Source organism: Dipodomys spectabilis, unplaced genomic scaffold (assembly GCF_019054845.1).
Source record: "Dipodomys spectabilis isolate Male_0828 unplaced genomic scaffold, ASM1905484v1 ptg000175l, whole genome shotgun sequence".
NCBI lineage: Eukaryota > Metazoa > Chordata > Mammalia > Rodentia > Heteromyidae > Dipodomys > Dipodomys spectabilis.
The window spans coordinates 10,476,374-10,494,215 of NW_024870852.1; the positions used below are offsets into that span (position 1 = coordinate 10,476,374).

Sequence of the window (17,842 nt, forward strand, 5' to 3'; positions counted from 1 at the left end):
AGAATTCTGGACAGCCTCTAAAGTCTGAGGCAGTCCCAGGATTCAGCTTTGGCAAAACACAAGGGGACAAATCCAAAATCGCCTCAGCCAAGGGCTTGACGCAACCCCTGTGGTGCCAGGCTGTGCCTCTCTGCAACCATCAGCATGGGTTTTCCTTGGGGGCTCTTTCAACAGGCAGGGATGGGCTGGCGGGGTGGGGGTGGGGTCCTTCTATCTGCAGTGAGGCTGAGCTTGGCCTGGGTGGAAAAAATATGGGAGCAGATGAAAAGAGCGGGACAAAACCATTCTGGCACCATCCCTGCCCCTGAAAAAGGAAAAGGGTGCATGAGAAGGGTGACAGATGGAGAAGAGGAGGGGAAGGGTGAGGAGGCATACAGGGAAGAGGGAGGGTGCCGGCCTCCACAGCCTCACACCCTCTGCGGGGGGGGGGGGGGGGGAGCCCTGGCCTGCTCGACTTGGCCTTGGCTCCGCTGCTGAAATTCCAGCTCTGTGTGCAGCCCAGCTGGCTTGATGCCAGTCATGTGCCAGCTCCAGGCTGGGCAACAGGAAGTGGGGCATGCGCCGGGCATATGGATGAGAAGTCAGGAAGTACAGAGCAAAGGGCTGGATGTCCACTTGACCCAAGGACACAGGCATTGTCAGGACTAGCCAGGCCCTGCCCTGTCTTCTCCATGGTATAGAGGCTGCAGATCCCAACCAAGTTAAGCCTGTGGGTAATACTCAGTGTCCAGCACTGAGGGACAGGGAAATCACGTGGATGGGCCAGCCCAAGCCCATCCACCCAGAAGACAGCAAGAGGCTGGGTTCACTAGCTGACCACAGGAGGTTTATGGACAGGCAGGATGTGTAGTGGCCAGCTGTCTGCCTCTGAAACACCAGCCTAGTGACCTCAGGCAGGCAGGCTGGCTCTCTGAGCCTGTTTCCTCAGCTTAAAAATGGGTTAAGAGCAGAACTTGCTTCACACATGCAGCCTGCACTCAGGCAAAGCTCAGCACTGTATGCTAAAGTGCTAAGGGCAGAGCCTGACACATGCCCTGTGCCCAGCACTGTGGTAGGCTTAGTGCCGAGAAAACATGCTGAGACTCATCAGTCCTGAGGGACTTTCTCTTCTTCTATGGCCCTCAAGTGGAAATACTCCAGACTCTAACCCCAAACCACTTAGCACACACTAAGTAGCAGGAGAGGCAGAGAGATGGGGTGCCCCCCCACTGCCCTCAGCCTGGCCTCATGCCACTCTAAGACCCCTGGCATGGGGTCCATCTTTAATACCCATTCAGGGAAATGGACATCATCTGAGGACCAGGACTACCAAGTTGTTAGCTCTTCTAAGAATCAGGCATGTAATGACATTATAGACTTTCAGCCACCTCTGCTACAGTTTGAGGCTGTCCACACCCAGAACTTGGGACAAGGGTGGGAGGTTCACATCACCTTAGGTGACCATCTTAGGTGGAGAAGTCTGGTCACAGAGGGCAGGGTTCTAGGATTCTGGGGAGTAAGCAGGAAGGAAGGTAAAGACACCAGCTGCCATTCCGGTGCTGTATGACCTTGGACAAGTGGTTCAGGTCTCTGGATCTGTTTCCTTAACTGGCAAATGGGACCCCAGTGCCTTGGTTACAGGACAGCTGTGAGGCCTGGCTTCATGGGCTCAGAGCTGAGCATGAACCACAGTGACAGATTCAGACATGAGGCAGACCGTGGGGGGAGGGGAGGGAGGAAGACACACATTGGGCAAAGCTTCTAAACTTTCTTCTAAGCAGATACCACCTTCTCCACAAAGTCCCCAAGTCTCTACAAGGCCTGGGGCTGGCAGAGCCTCTGTTGAACACCTCAGGTACTTGGGTTCTTGCTCTCTCAAAGCTGGTCTTGGACTTATGTCTGCTTTTGTGTATCTTGCTTTGGCCTTTAGCCTCCAGACCCCAAACTTCCTGGAGGGCTGGGACATGGGCCCTCTGATATCCCCTGGGGAAGCCCAGGCATACTGAACAGGACTCAGGGAAACTGGATAAGCTCCTACACAGGAAGCGCTCTCGGACAGGCCTGGCATGACACACATGCCATGCCGTAGAGACACAGGCTCCTAGGTTCCTACTATCTGTGGCTCCCCTGCACCCCCACAAGGTAGGGGGCTTGCAAGTGACAGATGAGATGGGGGGGTGGGTTGAAGCACAAACTGAGAAGAGGAGGATGTCCTCCCTGCTAGGGCCCACTCCTTCCTTCCTCCTCTGCCCTTCAACCTGCTTCTCCTTTGTACTCCAACCAACCGCAGAGCCCGCCCCTCACCCCCTCAGCCATCTCTGGCTGCCATGCCCTTACCCCGTGCCCCCCTGGGTCCCCAAAGGCCGCTTCATCACGCCTCAGCTCCCTGCCCCGCCCCCGCCCAACATGTGCTGAGCCCATGGCCTCCTGCCAAGGCCTGGGGCTGCCAGTGGAGGCAGAGACAGAAATCTCACCGCTCGGTAGGTTTTCTTCTGCCCAGCGTGCTTGGGGGCTTTGCCTGGCTCTGCAGAGCTCTCCACATGCATCGAGTAGATGATGTCAAAGAAATCTTCCACCACAGCAACCCGCTTCAGAGAGATGCCCTCGGGCTCCGACAGGCCATCTGCCCCCTGCGACAGAGTGGACAAGCTGTGTTAGTGTCAGGGCTGATGGCGGGTGAGAGCTGTACCCTGGGGCCCAGCCATGGGTGGAGGGCAGGGACCATGCGGCTCCCTGGCCCAGCATGGCCTCCAATAGTGGGGTTGGGGGCTGGGGAAAGGAGGGAGCCAGGGCACCCGGGGAGGGGGTATCAGAGTCAGGGCTGCTACTAAATCTACCAACAACAATGGGCAAAGAAATACGGCAACGCAAGTACAAATTAAAAACCAAGAGGCTCGGTGTTCACAATTCTAGACAGATTGTGCCAGACTCAGGCGGGAGCTCTCAAATCACAGGCTGTGCCAAGACCATCCTGGAAGTCTCTGGGGAGGGGAGAGTGCTAAATAGATGCAGCCCCATCAGGAGCTCACCAATTAGCAGTAACCTTTCACTGTGGTCCTGGGCTGAGGTCCCAGGAGACTAGCTCCCATCACCTGGGTGGCTCCTGCCTCCACCCTGAGGCCTTTCTGAAGGGCCCGCCCCACTCCAGCAGCTGAGCGCCAGCCACAGCACCAGGGCTCTTTGTGTAGGGAGATGTTTAAAAAAAAAAAAATCAGGCAGAAGACCATGTGGAGGTGGCAGGGCTGGGAGCGGGGTAGCCATGGGCACTGACCCTCTGATCAGGCTAGCATGAGTACTGTCAGCTGGCTGACAGAGATAGGTCCTCCATAGCAAAGGGCTGTAGGCTTGTACCTGCTTTCCCTCATCCAGAGACAGGGAAGGCTTCAGGAGAAACTCCAGGCCTGAAGCTTTGCTCCATGAAACACAGTTCATGATCCATGGGGCCCACAGACTCAGACACCCTGGGATTTCAACTATCATCTCCCTACAGAGGGGGAGCTGGGGAGATCAAGGGCAAGCCATGGGGTAGGGACTTGGGTTTCTCTCAAAGTGCTGAGACACAGCTCCAAGGCAATTCATTCACAGAGGATGTCCTTTCCAGGTGACTTCTGTGCAGGTATGGGCTTTATCTGTTGGCTTACAGCTGTCTCTGGCACCTCTGACACACAGTAGGTGCTTGCTAACTACTAAATTCAAGATCAGTTGTACGTAGCAGCTGGGTAGGACTGCTCAGACACTCGGCTCCATCACTTAAGTGGCTGTGTAACCCTAAGCAGTGATTCTGCTTCCCTTGAGCCCTGGGCTCTTCATCTATAAAAGGGGGGATAAAGAAACTTTCTGTGAACATTGGGGGGGGGGGGAATGAATGAGATATGAGGTCAGTGGTTTACACCAAATCTGGCCCTCGGGGACCATTCTGTAAACATCGTTAGTAAGAAGTGCTTGCAGTTGGCGAGTCTCCCCAGGTGTGATGGGGCTGAGCATCACATAATCCCAAGGGGCTGTTAGGGTTGGAGCCTGCTTGGGGGACAAGGCTGGAGGGAAGCAGAGGTGGCTTAGGACTTCAGACTTTATGGTCCTGGTAGGATCCAGGTCCTGCTGGCAGGGACACTGGCTCAAAACATGTTTTGGCTACGGACAGGCAGTGATGACTGAGCAGGACTATCTCTGCGTTGGCCTGCTTGAAAGCAGAGAGCAGATGGAGAAGAAAGGGCAGCTGTGGGTGAGGGTGGGGATGGGGGTTCTGAGGCCTGCAGCATACCAGCCAGGCAACCCTGGGCCATGACCTCAACAGCCTGTACAAGGCCCTCTAGCCAGGGGCATCCTTCCTGGTTGGGAGCTGTGCCAATGAGGACCCTCAGAGAAGAGGTTGTCTCTGCACATATGCATGTCTATGTGTGCATGCATGGGTGTAGGAAAGCTGTCTGCTGCCCTGGCATCCTGGCTCCACTTCATTTATATTAGAGGAACTATAAAATTGTAACTTGGTGATGTTTTTTGGATTTATACTTTTGCCTTGGTCTTGGGAGAGGGGAGTCCCCTCCTAAGGTCCTAAGCCCTGAGTGAATCTTAAGGGCTCATAACTGACTAGCTTGTTCATTAGCTGGCTTATAATTTTTACCTTCAAATACTGCTGTGACAGAGTCAGGATGGGATAAATATTATGACCAGTCAGTTCTAATATAATTCGGACCAGGCTCCAACTGGCAAAAGCAAACAGATGAACCTCAGAAGGAATACACTTGGGTTTCTAATTCTTCCTTGGGGTGTGGTATACAGGTGAGTTCAATTTACAAAGAGCCACTAACAGAACACATAACCCATGTGCTTTTCTATGTCTTTTTAAATGTCATCTTTTAACACATATAGAGAGGTTGGCTTTGCATTTTGATTGCCTACATCCTGTGGCACAATGTGGGTTTCACTGCCTTAGGAACAGCTTCCCTACTCATAAATTTTTTTCAGGCTGGGTGCTAGTAGCTCACATCTGTAATCCCAGCTACTCAGGAGGCTGAGATCTGAGACTCACAGTTTGAAGCTAGCCAGAGCAGGAAAGTCTGTAAGACTCTTTTCTCCAATAAACTACTAAAAAACAAAACAAACAAACAAACAAAAAACCTGTGTTGTGGCTTAAATGGTACAGTGCTAGCCTTGAGCAAAAGAAGCTCAGGGACAGGGCCTAGGCCCTGAATTCAAGCCCCAGAACTGGCAAAAAAAAAATTTTTTTCAGGCCAAAGCATATGTTTCTGAAAAACAAAGACGCTATAACGTGGTAGGAGGAAGAAATAATTTAGAGAGGTGAGGTAGAAAGCGTTCTCTAACCAGCTCAGTGACCTAAGGAGGGCAGCTTACTTTATTTTTCTGGCAGTACTTGAGTTTGAATTTAGGCCCTTGATCTTGCTAGGCAGGTGCAATCCACTCAAGCCATGCTCCCATCCTTTTTTTTTTTTTGCTTTTGTTATTTTTCAAATAAGATCTCAGACTTTTTGCCTAGGTCTGGCCTTGGACAAAGAGCTCCAGTTGACAATTTCTGTGTAACTAGGATAACAGACATGTACCAACACATCTAACTTATTTGTTGAGATGGGGGTCTAGCTATCTCCCCCCCCCCCAAAAGCTGGGCTTCAAACTGTGATCCTACCAGTGTCTGCCTCCTGAGCAGCTGGTATTACAGGCTTGTAGAACCATGCCCAGATACTTCCTTATCTCTTGAAAGTCAAGTTTTCTCACCAGTAAAACAGGCCTTAAAAAAAAAAAAAAGCCCTACTTGGATATTTCAAGGATCAAGCAAGAATGTGCCAAGCATCTGGCACATAGTTTGGTAAGTGTCCATCTCTTTCCTTTGGACTCACTGAGCTTAGATACTTTGTGGTTATGAATGTGTTTTCTTTCCTGTCCCTCTGATCCATTCAAAGAGGGTCTCTGGGGTAGTAATGCCCACAACCAGAAAAGATGCATACTTTATTAAATTCTTAAATAACAACTAAGGCTATTCCATAAACTTGGGACATAAATTCAATTTATAACTAATGAATCTACATAAGTCAGTGAAATATACTGTCTAGTGCCTGGCCCATCTCTGTTCCAGTCATTCTTGGGTAAAGTAGCAGCTTTACATCAGATCCAATGTGGCCATAAAAGTATCACAGAGAAGCTGTTCAGCGGATCAGTTAGCAATGGCTCCCTCTTTAAAAATCAATTGCTGCGAGGCACCGGTAGCTCACGCCTGGCCCTGTAATCCTAGCTACTCAGGAGGCTAAGATCTGAGGGTCATGGTTCAAAGTTAGTCCAGGCAAGAAAGTCTGTGAAATTCTTATTTCCATTTAACTGCCAAAAAGCCAGAAGTGGAGCTATGAATCAAGTTGTAGAGCAAAAAAAGCGCAGAGCCCAGGGACAGCACCCAGGCCCTGATTCAAGCCCCAGGGACACAGGCTCTCCTCTCCTTCTCCTTCTCCCTCCCTTCCCCTCCCTCCCCTTCCTCCTCTCCCTCCTTCCCTCATTCCCTCCCCCCCCCCTCTCTCACACACACACACACACACAATTGCTGATGTTCAAACTTGGGTCCTCTAATCGGCCTATCTGTATAGCAGAGATGCACACAAGGAAAGGGCCTGTAGCAATGACAGCCCAGATCCTGTAAGGTCTGCAGAGCCATACCTTGAATTGTCCTCTGGTGAGCTGGTGGCTACCAGGACACTGTGTGTGCAACACCCTAAGGGAAGAACATCAAGATATCTGTCTGGGAAGATGCAACAAAGGGATCTGACAGTAGTCATGTTCCGTGCCATGCTTTGTATCTAGAGAGGTAACGACCTTCATGCTAAATGCTGCAGGAGGGGCACACCCTCCCTAGCTGGGAATTCAGACGGTTCTACAAGGCAAGAGCTGCTAATTAAGGGAGCAGAAAGCTCCTTCCCCCATAGACTTGGGATGGCCTGCCAACCCACTTCTGCCTCATACCCAAATTAGCTTCTTCAAATCTGTTGCTCTAAACAAGCGGCACATTGGATTGACCAAGGAAGTTCATTTTACTTCTAAGGCTAGATCAAAAAGGGACCTGGAGACTCCTGACCACCTCAGCTTGCCAGAAATGCCAAGCAGGAATGATGGAAGGGAACTATGTAGCATCCCATGGGAAAAGCCATGAAAAACACCAGTCACGTGTATAGGTTCAGTCTCTGGGGTTTTCATCTGTGGGGAAGAACATTACCATGGCAACACACTCCAACCATCAGAACCATCTGACTCCAAAACAGCTGGCCAGACCCAGGACAACAAAACCAGCCATGGCAATGGTTTTCCATTTTTATGGAGCCTCCAACTTTCTTGAATATCATCAACTCCCTTGAGACCAACCTGTTCGGGTTCTAATCTAAAAGCAAGGTTGCAAATCATTGAAGAAACCACCAAATGTCTATTTAAGAATTACTGATATTTCAAAATATTTAGGGCACTGGTCCTCAAAGGTAAACATTATTAACATTACCTGGAAACTTGTTGGAAATGCACATTTTCAAGGCTCTTCCACAAACCTACCAGATCTGATGCTCTGCTGGTTTTATTAGACCCCTCCCAGTTACTTCTGATGCATAAGATTTTGAGATCTGATTAGAAATGTCTCCATCATGGAAACATGGAGGTGACTAGTGGGAAAATATGGCACTGGCTCATTAAATATAGAAGTGCTTTGTACTTCCAAGCTTAATATATTAATATTTTCATCTCCAGTGAGGGCTAATTTTTCTAATAGTGAAAACAGGAGAATCTTTTGGACAACATCAGTAATGAATTCAAAACATCTACCCAGGGACTTATCATAGATTACAAACAGAAGGGGCAGGAGCCTCCACATCCTAACATTGATTTTGATGTCTTCCCTAGCAAAGTTAATTGATAGTTAAGAAAGTTATCCCTTGGCAGGTCAGTTTCTGGCTTCCTCAAATGGTTCGGGGAGGGCCATTGCTAGTCCAAGGCTGCAGACCAGGGAGGGGGATCAACTAATCTCATCAGGCCATTAGACTCTTGCTGGGGTGGCCTCACCAATCACGCCATCCTTGGGCACATCTCTCAGGTAAGCTCCTGGTTTTGAGTCTCCCCACAGAGGCCAATTAAATGGATCCCTGCCCTCAATGGCAAGTGCCATCCAATTGCTAATGGAACTTCGATGTCGCTTGCACATAGTAAGTTATTCACTTATCCAGGTGGGATTGCCGTTTTAGTCCACCAGGGTGCTGCTCAGTATACCACCATCACTGGAGTATGCCTTCCAGCAAGCAGGCTATGGTTGAAAGAATACAACTAAATAGTGGGGCCATTTCTCACCTGGGTTCCTCCTATGTGAAAGGAAGAAACCAGAGGAAAAGTCCTTAGGCTATGCCCGCTTAGTGCATTACAGATCCAACTCTTGACAAGGCATGAAAACTAACTAAATTGCCTTTAGAGGATAAAGTCAGTCTGCAGAGCCTCCCCAGAGGAAACAAACCTTTGGCTGCCACTTATGTAGAAGACCAGGACTTCAGGGGGTTGATTGTACAAGCAAATGTGGGGAGTCTGTTCCATCTCATCCAGGCCAGTAAAGAGGTGGAGACCACAGGCAAAAGTCATTGTGCACACTGTCCTCGTGGCCCTTCCTCCTGTCCCCTAAACTCTGTTTTCACACATTCAGCCAGAACTGGGGGTTTTGGAAGGGAGGTTCCTCCCACCGCAGTTTTATTGCTACCCTGCCTGAGGTTTAAAGAACCAAAGGGGAGGAGTCAGCCCCTTGCAAGGAGCCCCAGAGTGAATGAGATGGAGAGGAAATTTTAAAACCACACAAATTCAGAGAATGAAAAGAGCAAAGAGCACCCCTAAACACACAGTAAGTCTGTCTTCAGTACTCCAAGAGAAACTGGTCATGATTTGTAAAGGGCAATCAGAAGACTGAGGAGAACACTGCTTAAATGGGACGGTGGCAATACTCTCATTGGCTGTGAACACTACCTATTGTAAACTAGGAGGAAAAAAAAAACCCTTCAAGATAAAGATTCAGTCTAGAATATTATGGCCCACAGTTCCACTGGGCTCTGCAGGCCTGAATGGGGCAGAGAGATGAGACCCTCTCCCCCCCCCATAAATAAATAAGTATGTACACAAGGCACTGAGGACTCGGTGTAGCACCTGCCTCTTCCCCACCCTTGTGCTCAATCTCCAACTGTTAGTGGGGAGCTGCTGCCACCACCACCGAGTCGCACCTGCCATCTGGAACAGCCTCACATATTCCAAGACCTCCTTTCTGCTTCGCTGAACCTCCATCTTCTTTCAAATCACGCCGGGACCCAAACGCACAACCGGGCCAGGGAGAAAGGTGCGGTTTGGGATCAGCCCCAAACCACAGCTGCCATTATCCTCAGGCAGTCCCAAAAGGCCCCCCCCCCCGCCTTTTTTTTTTTTTTTCAGTTTTGTTAACTTTCATGTGTCTGAAAAGGGTGTGGGAAAAGAGAAAGGTGTGCAAAGGGCCAGGGAAGGGGAAGAGCTGGGAAATGCAAATCCTGACGGCTGACAGGAAGGGGGTGGGGGGAGGCGGGCACTACCCAGCCGCCCTGGTTAGACAGGACAGGGTCAGGGCCTGGATGCAGGACTCTGGCCTGGGGCTGCCAGGAGGATGCTCTAGAGATGACGACAGCTCGAGGACGACCCAACTCTGACCTCAGACAAGGTTGGGAGGGAGAGGGGAGGGGGTACTACCTGGGCCTCATTTTCCTCCTGCGTAGGTGACTCATATGCACAATGGCTTTTGCCACCTCAAGGAGGGATGTGGAAACCCAGACGATGCCTAAAACACCCCCCCCCCCCCCGCATGACCGCCGCCGCCACCACCACTTCCGAGGGGCGTTCTACAGGACTCAGGGGACCCGCCTACCTCAGGCCCAAGGCCTAGCACAGGGAGTGGGGGTCACAGAAGGGGTTCTTGGGAAAGGGAGCGGCTCTGAGTTAGGCCCCGCGGCCGGCCGGGGTGAGGTGATGAGCGGGGATGGTGCGTGGCCCAGGTGTGGGCCCTACCTCCGGCCGGGGGAGGGGCGGGGAGGAAGGAGCAGGGGTGCGGCCCGCGCGCGCGCGCGGTAACGACTGTTGACAGCGCGCGGACCGCCGCGCGCCGCTGACAGCTGCTCGGGCGGCGAGGGGTGCGGGGAGGGCGGGGCGCAGGGCGGCCGCTCCGGCTTCCATTTCTCCCCCTCCCTAACCACCCCCCCCCCCCCGCCCTGCCCCACGGCGCACGTGCGAGCGCCCTGGCGGGGAGGAGCGGAGAGTCGTGCGCGCGCACGCGCGCTCGCCGGCCAGGGTTCCGAGGGTCTACTGAAGCGGCTCGCGCGGGCTCCTCGCGGGCAGGCAGGTAATGAGAGTAACCATGGCAACCCACCAGAGGAAGTGTATTCTGCTGGAGACGTTAATCCCCTCTCCCCGGAGCTGGGACAGCCTGACTTTCCATTCTCACACAGTAATTAGATACCAGCTGTCAGTGCAGGGGGGACGGCTCCGCGGCTGTAGCCCGGCTGGGGGGGGGGGGTGCTCACAAAGCGGGTGGGGGGTAGCGCAGGGAGGAGGGCGTTAAAGACACAGGGACGCTTTGCGGCGGCGGGCCGCGGCGGCGCGCCTCCCTCCACCCCCCCCCCTCCGCCCGCCCGCCCCAGTCTCCCGCCTCCCAGCGCGCGCCCGTTCACCTGCAGACCCCGCCCGCGCGGAGCCCCGCCCACCCCACGCGCACCTGCCGCGCGCGCGCGCGCTGGCCCGCCTCGCGTTATCTCTGGGCCCCGCCTCCCCGCTCACGGCGCACCTGCCCGGCTCCGCCCTCCCAACACCTCCCTCCCCCACGCTGCCCACCTGTCCTTTGTGCGGGGCGGTACCTTTCCATCTTGCCAGCTCTCCAGGGAGCGCCCGCTATGTGCCAGGCACTGTGCCAAGCCTGAGCTGGTGTAGTAATCCCCACAGACCCTCCCCGTAGGCGCCTCTGCTGTTCCTCGCCCCAAAGCCCAGCGGGGTGTGGCCATTTGCCCAGGGTCGTGTCGACTTGAACCAGCATCCGGCCGGTGCCCATCTCGCTTCAGTGTCCACGTCCCCGTTAAATAGCTCCGGGAGCCTCCCAAAAGCTCCAGGGGCCTAGATAGTCACCGGGTGGCTGGCACCGTGGTGCACCTACTGTGTGTCAAGCATTCATTGTCTCGTTCATTTTACTAGCAGCCACAGGACATTTATTACACCCACCTTACAGGTGAAGAAACGGAAGCAGAGAAAACTGAGGTAGCATCAAACCAGAGCAGTCAGATCCCACACACCCCAACCACGGTGCTGGCTACTGGGCTCAACCTCACACCTGAATTGGAGGTGATTGAAATCCAGCCAGGTCTTTTCTTCCTTCAGAGCCCTTTCCACTGTTCAGCCCACCCACACCCTGTCCAACATCCTTCAGAGTCACCTCTCCTAGCACAAACAACAACTAAGAGGTTTCTAAACCTAAAGCCATTGCTCTGTCTGTCCTTAATTTCTGTCCAGCTTCCCAGAAGCCCTTGTTCTCCATGTAGGCAGTGGCTTGGAAGTCATCCTCTCTGCCAACTTCATTTTCCAGATAGGAAAACCAAGACAACCCAGGGCAAGAAGCTGGCCAATGGGGAGATGGCTTGGTAGAGCCCTCTGGGGAGAGTTTAGTTTGCTCAGTCCCAGTTGTGGCCCTTGACCCCCACCCCACAACCAAGGGGGGAGCAGGAAGTGCAGAGAAGCAGAGCTGGCTCTGTGTCCCCCAGTGGAGGCAGTGTCTGGGGCAGGCAGAGGCTATCTGATCCCTTCCCCACTGCCCCGGCCATGACCTCCTCTCTCCCTCCCCCGCCTTTCTCCCTCTCTCCCTCTCCCTCATGGATGGGGCAGCCAGCACCCTGGCTGCAGCTGAGAACCTAGCGTTCCTGGTTCCCCAACAGGGCTGAATTCCAGTGGGAGGAGGGTTGGGGGGGGGGAGGTTGGGCCCAGAGCTTTAGGGACAGGGGCACCCCTGGGGCAGCCCTACCCTGAACAGGCCAAGGCCTGGTTGCCTCCAACCTCACTATTTCCTGCCTCTGCTCTCCCCATCTTTCAGTAGCAGAGCAGCCTAAATTTGGCTCGAGCAGGGAATGGGGGAGGTGGCAGCAGGCGGGTGCTGTCAGAGGCCAGGGTGTAGCTCCTGTCTAGCCGGCTGGCATTTTTGCTGTCTGGAGGAGGGCAGAGGGGCCCAGCAGGCAGCCCACTCCCGGAAAGGGAGATGTTTGTACCTTCTGACATGCACTGAGTAATGTGCAAACGACATGCAAACTGAGCTCCAAATCAATGTCTCTGCCAGGGAACAGCCTGATGTTGCTTTGGGGATGAAGGCAAGACCAGTGTCCCCTCCAGGAACTCCAGTGTTGGGAGGGGGCGTGGGGGAGGCGGAGAGGGCAGTAAGGTATCTAGGGAGGGGCCCTGGGTGACTCAGTTTCTAGCCAGCTGTGGGGCTCCATCCCAGTGGCTGAGTCCCCCACCTCTCTGCTTGCCCTATCAATGTGGGGCACACCCTGTTGCATGGCTAAGCTCATGAGTCCTGCAGCTACCCCTCCCAGATTTGACCCTGGCTCTCAACTGGCCAACTGGGTGAATTCCTCAACAGAGCACACAGGCAAACAGGGACCAGGCCTGCCTTTTAAGACAGCCACGTCCCTTCTTTAGAAGTTGGACACCAGGACATGACTTGAAAGCACCCAGGCTTTGGCATCAGACCTAAATTCTAGGCCTTGCTTAGCTAGGTGGCCCCACTGGCACCTGGGAGATGGGTTTGAGACCTCAAGGTCAGCTGTGACATCATGCACATGGTGGGCACACCACAAGAAGTCTTGTTGCTGCCCAGTTCTCATTGCTCCTCTTTGCACTAGGCCTCTCCTGGTTGTTCTCATCTCTAGACACTTGTGAATTTCCTGCAGTCTCTCTGTCTTTTCTCCTTCCCTCCAATGGTCTTGGTGACCTTGGACAGGTTACTATCAAAGCCTGCACATCTACTAAAGTGGATAATGAGTGAGCTGTCTGGGTCCCTGGCCCAGGAGGTATTTGGTAGTTGACAAATTTTTTACAACCCCTCCACTATCCCAAATGACCAGCAGGAGTGGGCTGCCTCAACTCTATCAGGTGCGGGGTATCGGGGCCCCACTTCTTCATAACTCTGTTTAACCCTAGATAACTGCTCTCCCGTCCCTCAGCTGGGGCCTGATATGAGCTAAATCCAACTTCCTGCCACCCCAAAGCCACTTCCTGCCAAACTTGAGCTGATACCAGAAGAACTTGTTTTCTGTGCATAGAGTAGTCCCTGGTGGGGCAGCCACAGGCTTGCCCCAGTGTGAACATTTTTTCCATTTGTCAGTCTACCTAGTGGGTCTGAGCAGAGGAGGTTACCCTCCTCATTCGTGCCCTAGCATACCTGCCAGCCATCACAGGAAGGGGCCATGTGTCCCTCTGGGGCAGAGAGACATGTATCGGCCATCACTCACAGTGTGATCTAGCCACACAGAGCTACGGTTACATACAATAACACCACCTCACCATCACATCACCATATGCAGTTATGGGACAGTCTCGCAATACAGAGTGACAGAGTAAACACAGGATCTATTGGAATATATCAAATAATTAGCTCACTTGTGAAAGGGGCTGTGCGGACAGTGGGGATCATTATAATGCATGCAAAACCCCTCATCTGTGTCTGGTGCATACAACACCCTCTAAATGATGCCATCTTAGCATACCCCATGCAGAGCACCTGCCCACACTCCCAGCAGCTGTAGTCACTGCCCCCGTTTCACAGATGAGGAAAGTGAGATTTAGGGGAAAAGTCCACAGGGTGCTGTCCACTCACTCTGCTTCTCTAGGTGCCTCACTGCCCTCTTCACATACACTACTCGCTTTGCCTAGACTTCCCCGACCAAGTGCTTCTGAACTGCCCACTGTACACACAGCTTCTCCAAAAGTCCACGGCAGTCCCTGTTCACTCCTAGAGCCAGCATCAGTCACAAAACAAGAGATCTCTCCTACCAGGCTTTACAGTGCCATAGTAAGACCATTGTGTCCTGCCTCTGCCATATTGTGTTCTCTCGCACATAGTAGGTGTTCAGCAATGATTTCAGAATTAAAAGAATAAACAAAGTGGCCTCATGGCATCTGAGAACAGAGTCCAGAAATGAGCCCAAGACCCTCAGGGGCTGGAGCTCAGTGCTACACTGCCATGTTCCTCATGCTATTAGCAGGCCTCAACAAATGAATGAATGAATGAATGAATGAATGAATGAATGAATTCAAGATCTGAGGATCTCCATCCAGTGGTCCCAGGGCTAACCTCCTTATTTCCTGGCAGCGGGGACATGAACCAAGCTGCAGGCACCCTGGATGGTGGCAGAGCTGAGGGCCGCCTGCAGCCGGCTGTCTGTCGGGAGCTTGTCTGGCCAGGACTGCCAGCAGGGGAGACCAGCTGGCGGTGCAGGGTCCACCAGCCCAGGCCTGGAATCTGAGATGCCCTCAGAGGCCCAGCTTCTCTTTGGGCCCCTACAAACTGGCCTTTGTTCCCGGAGCCGGCCAAAGACCCGGCAGCTTGGGCTTTCTCTCTGCCTGCGGCACCCGCGCTGAGCTAGTGGGGTAAATGGGCCAGCCTCCCCTCTGTCCATGCCCAGGACGTCGCTTTAGGACTAAATGGAGATGTAATTTTCTATACAAATCCATGACAATTTAGATGGAGTGATTGTAATTGGCTTTTCAATGGGGGTTTTGTCCAGCGCTGGTGGCTAGAACTGGGTGGCCTGTTTGAGGCAGGCTCCATTTAAATGACAATAAAGCAATAATATTGAGGACTTGTACAGTGCCCAATGCCCCTCCTGGGCCATCATGGAGCCTCATGTTTATGGATCTTGTCCTTCCTTGGGGCTCTCTGGACACCAGGATGGTGGTGGGATCACTGACCCTGGGTGAAGGGTGGCTGCAACTTTAGGCTTCCAGGTACAGGTACAGGACTTAAGAATGTTTGAAGCTTGATCCCATGATCAAGCCCAACCTGCTCCATCACTCATTACAAACCCTCTACACCCTAGCTACTGGTCCAGGTATTGGGGTGCTGGGAAAGAACCTCTCAGTCAGGTCAGAGAGAGGAGGTTATTTTGTCTGTACATGGGATATGACAGCATGGCCAGGTGCCAGGCAATGCCAAGTCCAAGGCCTACTCCACTTCTGACAACAGCAAATTACTTAACCACTCTGTGCCTCAGTTTCCCCAGCCCTAAGCAAAATTGCAGCAGAAGCTACTGAGAAGATGAGAAACTTCAACAGGTCTTAGCCCGGTACCGTAGCCAGCATGTGAAAGGTGCTATAGTGCTATATATAGTTATTGCTGTTATTCATTAAAAGCTCCAGCTCTGGTGGCAGACTGGCTGGGTGGCCTTGGACACGTGACTTACCTTCTTTAAACCTCCACTGGCTTCTTTAAAATAGGGCTTTTGGGAGAACCAACCTTACCAGGCTACAAGGATTAGGGTGAGGGTTCACAGAAGTACTAGCAAGGAGTTGGTGCTGGTACTTGATAAACATCAGTGCTTATTCCTGACTGTGGCTCTGACTGGGGCAGCATGCCCCAGCATGAGATGATCATACCCAGTAAGTATGGTTGGGTTGGGGAGGACAGAAAGGAAGACAATAAAGCTCCCAGCTTGGGAAGCCACGGAGGAGCTTGTCCTGGGGATAAAGGAATAGGGCAGGATGCTGTGTGGATGAAGCTTTCATAGACTCGACATTTGGCTGAGCCTTGAAGGATGAGTGACCTTTTTGCCAACAGAAAGGGCAAAGTTAGGCACAGCCGCTACTGAGTTAACAGCAGCCTCTCCAGCCTGCCTTGGAAGAAGCTGTGTCACATGTGGCTAGAGGGACAGGATGGGGCAGCAGCTTCTTTCTCGGAGACTCATGCAGCCACAGAGGGACTTTAAGCAGGTGAATGACACGATCGGAATTTTTTTAAAGGATCCTTCTTCTGTCTGCTCATGGAAAATGAGCTTCAAGGAAAGGGGTGAGGGAGAAAGCAGGGGATCTCAGGGGCGTGGCTGGATCACTGAGTGGAGGAAAGTGTGGAATGCTGGATCATTGTTGGATGGAGAACGGGAAGGTAAGGGGTGGGCTTCAGCACAGGCAGGGAGTAGGGGCACCAAGGGACACTGACACTCAACCTTGGAGCAGAAAAGAGGGCTTTGTGCTGCTGGAATCCAAGCCGGGATGGTGAAGGAGATGAGAGAAGAGAGGTGAAGGCCAGCCCTCCAGCTGGCTAGGGCTCTTGGGCTTTTTGTGAAGACAGCAGAGGCACCAGTAATGTTTTCCTCCAGGCATGGAAAGACCATGCTGAGATCTGTGATGTTTTTGAAAGATCATTTTGGCTACAGGGTAGAGGGGTGGGAGGTGACAGGTGGGCGAGGCTGGAAGGAGCGAGGCAGGGAGGGAGGGTGAGGGGGACTCAGAGGACTCAGAAGCCTCCATAGGCATCTAAAGCATCTCTCAACACCAAGAGAAAAAAAAAAAAACTGGTTTCTCAGAGAGGTATAAAAGCAGTCCAAGGTCACAGAGCTTATAATGGCAGAGCTGGGATCCAGATCCAGAGTGAACTTAAAATCCTGTCTCTTCCTCTATCTGTCATCTTCTGCCTTGATCACTTAATAAAACCCATCAAGAATAGTTTTATAGCAAAGGGCTAATGTTTCACACCTGTAATCCTAGCTACTCAGGAGTCTGAGGTCTGAGGATGGTGGCTCAAAGACAGCCTGGGCAGGAAAGCCTGCGACACTCTTATCTCCAATTAACCACCAGAAAACCAGAAGTGGCACTGAGGCTCAAAGTGGTAGAGTACTAGCCTTGAGCAAAAGAGCTCAGGGATAGCACCCAGGCCCTGAGTTTAAGCCTCATGACTGAAAAAAAAAAGGTTAGGGGCTGGGAAGGTGGCTCAGTGGTAGAGCGCTTGCCTTGCATGCACGAGGCCCTGGGTTCGATTCCTCAGCACCACATAAGCAAAAAGAAAAAAAAGCGAGAAGTGGAGCTGTGGCTTAAGTGGTAGAGTGCTTGCCCAGCATTCATGAAGCCCTGAGTTTGGTTCCTCAGTATCACATACACAGAAAAAGCCAGAAGTGATGCTGTGGCTGAGGGACAGTGCCCAGGCCCAGAGTTCAGGCCCCACGACCGGACCCAAACAACAACAACAAAAAAAAAAAACCCAAAATGAAAGAGATCCCAACATTAAGTACGGGGGCTAGCAGCATCAATAGATCTTATCCAAGATCTGGGAATGTGGCTCAGTGGTAGAGTGCTTGCCCAGCATTCATGAAGCCCTGGGTTTGGTTCCTCAGTATCACATACACAGAAAAAGCCAGAAGTGATGCTGTGGCTCAAGTGGTAGAGCGCCAGCCTTGGGCAAAAAACAGCTCAGGGACAGTATCTCAGGACTGGCAAGAGAAAGAGAGTGAGACACAGGAAGGGAGCGGGGGAGATCTTATCCAAAAATTCTATAAAATCCCCTAACATCTAAATATTAGCAACACATTACAAATAATAATAAACCCACTCAGGCCTCCAAAACATATGCATAGGAACAATAGCAGTGCCACCCCCTGGTGTGGCTGACACTTGTAATATAAAACTATTAAAAAATAAACTTTTTGGGGGGGGGTCCGGTTGTGGGGCCTGAACTCTGGGCCTGGGCACTGGGTGCTGTCCCTCAGCTCTTCAGCTCAAGGCTAGCACTCTACCACTTGAGACACAGCGCCACTTCCGGCTTTTTTTTCTTTTTGCTTATGTGGTGCTGAGGAATGGAACCCAGGGCCTC

General features: G+C 52.4%; 1 protein-coding gene across 1 annotated transcript in view; it reads right to left on the bottom strand.

Moving 5' to 3' along the window:
* Positions 1 to 17,842, bottom strand: part of Nol4l (nucleolar protein 4 like) — a 124,235-nt gene that overhangs the window by 72,207 nt on the left and 34,186 nt on the right. Inside the window, exon 2 of the mRNA XM_042694704.1 lies at positions 2,454 to 2,609. Coding sequence (XP_042550638.1) covers positions 2,454 to 2,609 — 156 coding nt within the window. The remainder of the gene's footprint in view (positions 1 to 2,453; positions 2,610 to 17,842) is intronic.